Below are 9,920 nucleotides of genomic sequence, written 5' to 3'. Positions count from 1 at the left end.
CGCCTGCAATTGAGAAGTGGGGGGGCTGCCGCGAATTGAGAAGTGGGGGGGGTCCCTTTACAAAAAAAGAAGAAATAAAGAAAAATAGATATAAAAAAGGGGACCTGGGGACCTCTGGGCCCTTTAATAAAAAGGAAAAAATAAATAAAAAATATATATATAAAAAATATATATATATATTTTTTTTTGAATGGAGGATCTCTGGGCTCTTTAATATATATTTTTTTTTTTTATGAAAATAAATTACAAAACAAGGGGGGTTGCCATCCGGGACCTCTGGGCCCTTTAATAAAAAATAAATATATATAAAATATATATATATATAATATTTATAAAAAAATTCAAAAAAGGGGGTTTGCCACATGGGGCCCTGGGGACCTTTGAGCTTTTTAATAAAAAATATATATATATATATATATTTATATATATATATATATATATATATAAAGTAATAGAAATAAAATAATATAAAAAAAATATTTATTTTTATAAAAAAAAGGGGGGTTGCCATCCGGGGCCCTGAGGATCTCCCTTTAATAATAATAATAATAATTTATTAAATAAAAAAAAATATATAAAAAAATATGAAAAAAAGGGGGGTTGTCATCCAGGGCCCTGGGGATCTCCGGACCCCTAAAAAAAAACATTGGCCCTTTAATAAAAAATAAAATATATTAAAAAATAAAATTAAAAATAAACAAAGGGGGGTTGCCATCCAGGGTCCTGGGGGCATTCAGGCTCCTGGGGACCTCCGGAACCTCTAAAAAAAAAAAAAGTTGGCCCTTTAATTATAAAAAAAAAAATATATTTTTTATAAAAAAATAACAAAAAAAGGGGGGTTTCCATCTGGGGCCCTGGGGACCTCCGGACCCCTAAAAAAAAAAAAAAAATTTTTTTAAAGGGGGTTGCCATCCGGGCCCCTGGGGACTGCCTGTACCCCCCTGATGGCGGCCCTGCGCGCATGCGTGGAATGTGCAAGCATTTCTTCCAAATCTCATCTCCTCCCCCCAGTGATCAGACTGTACAATGTAACTTTTTTGTAGTTTTTAAGAGGCTGCAGCAGAGGCTGATCTGTGTCAAACATTTGTGAACGCGGCTGAGCCGGCAAAACCTCAGTCCAAAAAACATAAATAAAAAAATTAGATGGTGGCTGTGAATGATTAATAATGGCTACAACGCTTTACACATTGCTCCTTGCGTTATTGAATAAGCCTCTCTTATATGGACAGTCTGCAGTCTCTTGTGTGGGTGGTCTCGCCCCCTCCCCCCCCCCCCACGCTCAGTGTACGTAGCAGTCTCTTCTTGCAGGCTGGCCGCTGTGCTGTCTGTGTTGGGCTTGGCTATGCCGTCTCGTACCTCCTTGTTACCTGTCTGTCTGTTCACAGAGGGTGATGTAAAGTTGGCCATCTCATCGCCGCATGGCTCCAACTCCCCCAGACCAGGTGAGACTTTCTGCTCCATGTGACATCTCATACACCAGTCTGTCTGTCCTCCTCCCCCATCCCCCCACCCCGCCCCCGCGGAGTGCCCTCCCGCCTCACCGTACCTCCACTTCTCCACAGTCTGCCGGCGGCACGGGAAACTGGCCGGACTACTGCGAAGCTTCATGGCGTCCAGGCCCAGCAAGCAGCGCCTGCGCCAGAGGGGGATCCTGCGGGAGAGGGTTTTCGGGACCGACCTGGGAGAACACCTGCTGGACTCCGGAGAGGAAGGTGATGCTAAACCCCGCCCACAATAATGAGATTTTCCCCAGTAGTTTGTGTCTCTGCCCCTCCCACTGTGGTGGGGTTTCCCGCAGTAATTTGTGTCTCTGCCCCTCCCACAATGAGATTTCCCCCAGTAGTTTGTGTCTCTGCCCCTCCCACAATGAGATTTCCCCCAGTAGTTCGTGTCTCTGCCCCTCCCACAATGAGATTTCCCCCAGTAGTTTGTGTCGCTGCCCCTCCCACAATAATGAGATTTCTCTCCAGTAGTTTGTGTCTATGCCCCTCCCACAATAATGAGATTTCTCTCCAGTAGTTTGTGTCTCTGCCCCTCCCACAATAATGAGATTTCTCTCCAGTAGTTTTTGTCTCTGCCCCTCCCACAATAATGAGATTTCCCTTAGTAGATTGTGTCTCTGCCCCTCCCACAATAATGAGATTTCCCCCAGTAGTTTGTGTCTCTGCCCCTCCCACAGTAATGAGATTTCTCTCCAGTAGATTGTGTCTCTGCCCCTCCCACAATAATGAGATTTCCCCCAGTAGTTTGTGTCTCTGCCCCTCCCACAATAATGAGATTTCCCCCAGTAGTTTGTGTCTCTGCCCCTCCCACAATAATGAGATTTCTCTCCAGTAGTTTGTGTCTGCCCCTCCCACTATAATAAGATTTCCCCAGTAGTCTGTGTCTCTGCCCCTCCCACAATAATAAGATTTCCCCCAGTAGTTTGTATCTCTGCCCCTCCCACAATAATGAGATTTCCCCTAAGTAGTCTGTGTCTCTGCCCCTCCCACAATAATGAGATTTCCCTCCAGTAGTTTGTGTCTCTGCCCCTCCCACAATAATGAGATTTCTCTCCAGTAGTTTGTGTCTGCCTCTCCCACAAAAATCAGATTTCTCGCTCACGTCAGTCAGGCTTGCGGTAACTTTTCATGCCCTCTAACGTCTTCCTTTCTTTTGTCTCTCAGTACCCAAAGTCCTCGTCTCCTGCACCACCTTCATAGAGAAGTTCGGGATAGTGGACGGCATTTACCGCCTGTCTGGGGTCTCCTCCAACATACAGAAACTCAGGTCAGTAGATGCTTCGTCCCTTCATTCTGTATCCTACCCAGACCTGTGTTCCCCTGTCACCACTGTGACGTCATCCCCCACCACTGTGACGTCATCCCCCACCACTGTGACGTCATCCCCCACCACTGTGACGTCATCCCCCACCACTGTGACGTCATTCCAGCACTTCCAGAGTTGCGAGGCATGCCGTGCTTTGTGCCTCGGGCTGTTCAGGGTTTCCAGGTGGATGGATGGGCTCTGTAATCCCGGTATTCTTCCTTCTACACAGCTGTGAGGAGTTTTGGGTTAGTCCTCCAGATGTTCCGTTCTAAGACATCTGGATTAAGGAGATAAAGAGGATTATCATCAGTTTTCTGAGGAAGATAAAAATAAGACGGAAGAATTCCTTCTGCCAACATGTCCTAGATAGGGATGAGCTTCGCATTCGAGTCGAACCCATGTTCGACTCGAACATCGTATGTTCGATCGTTGGTCGAATTACGAACGTTTTGGGCCAGTTCGCGCCAAATTCGAGTGGCGTGTCACGTCCCAAAATTCACTGCGATTGCTTGCTGATGATTGGCCAAGCGTGCACTATGACCCGCATGCTTGGGCAATCACAGCTTGCAAAAAACGGAGAGACATAATCGGCCAAAGCCAGGGTGGCTTTGGCCAATTATGGCTCAGGGGGTTTAGTACACGCCCCACACTATAAAAGGCCCCCTGCAGGTCGGCCTTGTGTAGTGTGTTGCGGTGGTTAAGACAGAGAGAGAGAGAGTGTCTTTTTTTCTAGGTAGATAGAGCAGGCAGGCTAGTCAGTTAAAGTTACAGTGTGTAGAGGATATATATACATCCCAGGTGTTGTACATATATTTATGCACTGTATAGTTTAGCTAGATCCGCTCTTCCCAATTTACTGGCAGGCAGGTGATTGTGCTAGCTGCAGTATTCTCACGTGGTGTATTGCCCGTGTCCTCTGTAGTTTGCACCTAAAGCTACGTGGTGTGTGTACTGCCCGTGTCCCCTGCAGTGTGCACCTAAAGCTACGTGGTGTGTGTACTGCCCGTGTCCTCTGCAGTGTGCACCTAAAGCTACGTGGTGTGTGTACTATCTGTGTCTGTGCTATTTTTGTCAATGATTTTCATCCATATTGCAGGGACCAGACATTACATTAAAGTCGCAAGCAGTTTTAAATGACTTTTTTCTTATAGTAATCTCATTTTGTGCAGGGACAGTTCTAAACACGTGCCACCTCACAGGCATACTATAGACACCCAGCAGGTACGATATTTAAAGGAATTTTTCATTTTTTTTTTCACTTTAAACATCATTAAAATCGCTGCTCCGGAAAAAACGTCCGTTTTAAAAAAAAAAAAAATTCCATTGATACATGTTCCCTGGGGCAAGACCCGGGTTCTCAAAGACGTTTTTTGACAATAACTTGCATTTTGGGCTTTAAAATGAGCACTTTTGAATTCGAACGTTCGAGTCCCATAGACATCAATGGGGTTCTAAATGTTCGTGCGAACGTTCGGTCCGTTCGAAGGTTCTGGTGCGAACCGAACGGGGGCGGTGTTTGGCTCATCCCTAGTCCTAGATTTCTATTTCCCGAGAGCTGAACTCATCGCAAAAGATACTCATCACCATTACTAGAGGAACCATCCGTCTCCCTCCTCTCCTGAAATACTCTGCTGGAGGACTCTGCTCCTTCCTCTATAACTCTCCTCTCCTGAAATACTCTGCTGGAGGGCTCTGCTCCTTCCTCTATAACTCTCCTCTCCTGAAATACTCTGCTGGAGGACTCTGCTCCTTCCTCTATAACTCTCCTCTCCTGAGATACTCTGCTGGAGGACTCTGCTCCTTCCTCTATAACTCTCCTCTCCTGAGATACTCTGTACTGCTGGAGGACTCTGCTCCTTCCTCTATAACTCTCCTCTCCTGAGATACTCTGCCGGAGGACTCTGCTCCTTCCTCTATAACTAGTCTCAGGAGAGCTTGTGTCAACTCGCGGCGACCCAAGCATGATGCAGGACACCCAATTAAGAAACAAATGGTGTTTGAATTGGGGGGGCACATGGTGGGGCACAGCACAATGTTGGGGGGTCAGGGCCCCCTCCGGCCCTCCCTTAGTGACGCCATTGATAACTCTCCTCTCCTGAAATAGTCTGCACCACTGGAGGACTCTGCTCCTTCCTCTCACTCTTCTCTTTTTACTGCTTCTAAATATCCAGAACGATGAATCCAGCGGTGATGAGTTTCCTGAACATGAAATCCTCGTCTCTCAGTACATTGTATATTCGATTGGTTGAGTTGGGATTTGTTGTGTTGTGTGTTATGTGACCCCCCCTGAGACTCTCTTCTTCTTCTTCTTCTCTATTTGCAGACATGAGTTTGACAGCGAGCGGATCCCCGATCTCTCCCGGGACACGTATCTCCAGGATGTACATTGCGTCAGTTCTCTGTGCAAACTTTACTTCCGAGAGCTGCCCAACCCCCTCCTCACCTATCGCCTGTATCACCCCTTTACTGTGAGTGGGTGACTGAAGCAATGATGTCCGGAACTGTTATCCAATGGGGGATATTAAACATTCCTCCTGTTATCTTCTCTATAATATAAAGTAACTAAGAAAGTCAACAGGAATGGTGGAAACCCCTCATAATGGGCACAGCGGGTGTACAGACCCAGGAACTCAGCACAGGGATGGTGGGAACCCCTCATAATGGGCACATCAGGTGTACAAACCCGGGAACTCAGCATAGGGATGGTGGGAACCCCTCATAATGGGCACAGCAGGTGTACAGACCCGGGAACTCAGCACAGGGATGGTGGGAACCCCTCATAATGGGCACAGCAGGTGTACAGACCCGGGAACTCAGCACAGGGATGGTGGGAACCTCTCATAATGGGCACAGCGGGTGTACAGACCCGGGAACTCAGCACAGGGATGGTGGGAACCTCTCATAATGGGCACAGCGGGTGTACAGACCCGGGAACTCAGCACAGGGATGGTGGGAACCCCTCATAATGGGCACAGCGGGTGTACAGACCCGGGAACTCAGCACAGGGATGGTGGGAACCCCTCATAATGGGCACAGCGGGTGTACAGACCCGGCAACACAGCACAGGGATGATGGGAACCCCTCATAATGGGCACAGCGGGTGTACAGACCCGGGAACTCAGCACAGGGATGATGGGAACCCCTCATAATGGGCACAGCGGGTGTACAGACCCGGGAACTCAGCACAGGGATGGTGGGAACCCCTCATAATGGGCACAGCAGGTGTACAGACCCGGGAACTTAGCACTGGGATGGTGGGAACCCCTCATAATGGGCACATTCGGTGTACAGACCCAGGAACCCAGCACTGGGATGGTGGGAACCCCTCATAATGGGCACAGCAGGTGTACAGACCCAGGAACCCAGCACAGGGATGGTGGGAACCCCTCATAATGGGCACAGCAGGTATGCAGACCCGGGAACTCAGGGATGGTGGGAACCCCTCATAATGGGCACAGCAGGTGTACAGACCTGGGAACTCAGGGATGGTGGGAACCCCTCATAATGGGCACAGCGGGTGTACAGACCCGGGAGCTCAGGGATGGTGGGAACCCCTCATAATGGGCACAGCAGGTGTACAGACCTGGGAACTCAGCACAGGGATGGTGGGAACACTCATAATGGGCACAGCGGGTGTACAGACTCGGGAACCCAGCACATGGATGGTGGTCACGGATGTCATTTTTGCCTTCCAGCAGGCCTGGATTTTGTTGCACATGGGGTAATAGAGGGACTACACACAATGTGAAGGTGAAACTTTGTTTTCAAAACACAGAACTTTGTATCGTGCTGGAAGAACATGTTGTGTTACAATTGTTACAATTGGAAACATTTCATTTCCACACTCTGTCATGAGAAATAATTGGTCATTCCTTGTATTTGGACGGCACCCTTGGAGCTGTAAAGGCTCTTGAAGTGTCTCTTGTGTTCAATAAGAAATGTTAAAATCTCTTTTCCTTCTATAAGAAGAAGTTTCATGTTATCTACGGCTGTCTGCAGAATGTTCATACAGACACAGCCTTCCTAGGGGTTGATTTACCAAAATTGGAGCATTCAAAATCCCGGTGCAGCCGCTGCATGGTAGCCAAACGGCTTCTAGATTTTTTTTTTTCCGGAAAGCTCAATTGAACAAGTGGAAGTTTAGAAACTGCACCAGATTTTTCCTCGCTCCAGTTTTGGTAAATCAACTCCTAGGAAGGCTGTGCCTGTATGAACATTCGGCAGACAGCTGTAAATAACTAGACTTATGCAGGCCATACACGGGTCGAATTTTGAAAGAGTTTTCTTTTGAAAATCCGAAAATTTGTGTGTTTTGTGATCCGATGGCGCCACCATTGATTTCGAAATTCCACCAACCAAGCCTTACATTTCACCTCCTGTTGCTACAGAAAATAATTTTTGTGGCCGGGAATCTTCTTTTCTTTCCGGGAGTTTTGTTTTCTTGCACATGCGCATTCCCTTTTCTATTACCGTATATACTCGAGCATAGGTGTGCGCACAGGGTGTGCCGGATGTGCCTGGGCACACCCTAATCACCCCATGTGACAAGCATTATCCAGGGGCGGCACCAGGTGGGTGGTTGGGGGATGCCAGTGGCCAGTGTAAATGCTCCCATTATATTAAAGGCTAGGTTCAACTTTAGGAACACATTAAAATCATATTTAATATGCTCCCAATCAACTCTCCCTCCACCATAGCCTCCTCCCTGTGACAGTGGGTGGCATTCATGTGTGTTTGATCTTTGGGGTGCACACCCTAATGCAATAGGCTGTGCACACCTATGTACTCGAGTATAAGCCGAGTTTTTCAGCACATTTTTTGGTGCTGAAAATGCCCCCCTCGGCTTATACTCGAGTCACCTTTTTGCACCTGATCTCCTGGAATTTGGGGACCTGGTACCAGCCGACTGTAGGTCCTCTGGACCCCAAACTTGGCACACATATAGCCCCACTCTTCCTCTCTAAGGCCCAGATTCACAAAGCACTTGCGCCGACGTATCTCAAGATATGCCGACGTAAGTAAAAATGTGCGCCGTCGTATCTATGCGCCGACCCACATACTAAGATACGCCTAAAAATAGGCTTCCTACGACCGACGTAACTTGCCTACGCCGTCGTATCGTGGGCGCATATTTACGCTCGGCGCATTTGCCGCTCCCATTGATTTTCTATGCACATATGCAAATGAGGGAGATACGCCGATTCACGAACGTACTTGCGCCCGGCGCATAATATACGCGGTTTGTGTAAGTCGTACATCCGGCGTAAAGTTATTCCCCATATAGGAGGTGCAACCCATGCCAAGGTATGGACCAGGGAACACAAGCCGTCGTATTTTACGTTGTTTACGTTGTACGTGAATATGGCTGGGCGTAGGTCACGTTCACGCCGTAGGCAGTGATCCGTCGTATGTTAGGCATTCGTTCCGTGATTCTGAGCATGCGCACTGGGATGCGTCCACGGGACGGCGCATGCGCCGTTCGTTATTCGTATCTGTCTGGCGCTTGGCCCATCATTTGCATGGGGTCACGCCTCATTTGCATGGCTCACACCCACTTCCACTTACGACTACTTACGCCGAGGAAACCCAGTGCAGATTTGGGAGCAAGTACTTGATGAATTCGGTGCTTGCCTTTCTGCGCTATGTCGGCGTAGCGTATATGAGATACGCTACGGCGGCATAAATATGCGCCAATGTATGTGAATCCGGGCCTAAGTGTGCAAAGTTTGTTGTCCTGGGGACCTACAGCTGGGGAGCACCGATTTTTCAAAGCTGGCCACCCATTCCATAGACTAAATTATCTGGTAACTTTGGGGACCCATTACCCGCCGACCATAGGTCCCCTGGACCCTGAAACTTGGCACACTTAGTCCTCTACAAGTGTGCAAAGTTTGTTGTCCGGGGGACCTACAGCCGGAGAGCACCGTTTTTTCAAACCCGGGCACCCCTTCTATATATTCCCATGTTAAACGTAAGTCTAGGCATGGGCACAGTGAGGCATGGGCACAGGGAGGCAAAGTAAGGCACAGTGAGGCATGCAGATGGACACCCTAGGCTTATACTAGAGTCAATAAGTTTTCCCATTTTTTTTGTGGTAAAATTAGGTGCCTCGGCTTATACTCGAGTATATACGGTACATTTCTCACACAATTCTCCCATCATTGATTAGAAAATCGTTTGTTTTTCAAAAAATTTCCAACGTGTCCGATTACTCAAATTTGATTGCCGCACGAAAATCGGCTGTTGCTGCAGCCCACTAACAGTGCGAAATTCGTACGAAAATTCTTTGATATGATTTTCGAAAGAAAATTATTTCGAAATTTGAGCCGTGTATGGCCGGCATTCGTAAATAGACCCCATAGTGTCTGTAGTTCCTCAAAGCATGAAAAAATAGCTACAGTATGTGCTTACTGCTGGATAATTCAAGAGCCTGTTTGAGCACAATAGAAGAAAACATTTCCAATTTTAAATCCCCTTCAGGAAGCCATGTCGGCCACCGGAGAGGAGGAAAAGCTGATTCGTGTTCATGATTTAATCCAGCAACTCCCACCTCCACATTACAGGTGAGCAAAATATTTTTACATGTGTACTAGTCAGGCTGCAAATGCTCAGTTTGGTGTGTATTGCTGGAGAATGTTTTTTTTTTTTGGGAGGGTGCATGTGACCAGCACAGGGCCAATCAGCACTGTCCAGACAGAGGTTCCTGGGTCTTGCAGTCGCCTAACACAGATCGCTCTAACTGCTGATGAGAATTATTTAGCAGTTTATATTTACTAAAATAATTGCATTTCCATGTTCTGTGTACTGTGGGAGAGCAGATATAGTGAATGCAGGCTCCTGGGGAGACCAGATATAGTGAATGCAGGGTCCTGGGGAGACCAGATATAGTGAATGCAGAGTCCTGGGGAGACCAGATATAGTGAATGCAGGCTCCTGGGGAGACCAGATATAGTGAATGAAGGCTCCTGGGGAGACCAGATATAGTGAATGCAGGCTCCTGGTGAGACCAGATATAGTGAATGCAGGCTCCTGGGGAGACCAGATATAGTGAATGCAGGATCCTGGGGAGACCAGATATAGTGAATGCAGGGTCCTGGGGAGACCAGATATAG

At 47.6% G+C, this 9,920-nt stretch overlaps 1 protein-coding gene across 5 annotated transcripts in view; it reads left to right on the top strand.

Moving 5' to 3' along the window:
• The window catches only part of ARHGAP33 (Rho GTPase activating protein 33), a 104,690-nt gene that overhangs the window by 67,962 nt on the left and 26,808 nt on the right, over positions 1-9,920 (top strand). For 3 of the 5 annotated variants that reach the window (XM_040327096.1, XM_040327095.1, XM_040327100.1), the window contains 5 exons: positions 1,386-1,442; positions 1,563-1,712; positions 2,667-2,769; positions 5,132-5,276; positions 9,289-9,371. In XM_040327096.1, coding sequence (XP_040183030.1) covers positions 1,386-1,442; positions 1,563-1,712; positions 2,667-2,769; positions 5,132-5,276; positions 9,289-9,371 — 538 coding nt within the window. The remainder of the gene's footprint in view (positions 1-1,385; positions 1,443-1,562; positions 1,713-2,666; positions 2,770-5,131; positions 5,277-9,288; positions 9,372-9,920) is intronic. The other 2 variants (XM_040327099.1, XM_040327098.1) reach the window with 1 other exon arrangement.

The sequence above is a fragment of the Rana temporaria genome, chromosome 10 (assembly GCF_905171775.1).
Source record: "Rana temporaria chromosome 10, aRanTem1.1, whole genome shotgun sequence".
In the NCBI taxonomy this organism is placed as follows: domain Eukaryota; kingdom Metazoa; phylum Chordata; class Amphibia; order Anura; family Ranidae; genus Rana; species Rana temporaria.
Note: the sequence above shows the minus strand (reverse complement) of the source record. Positions and strands in the feature narration are given on the sequence as shown.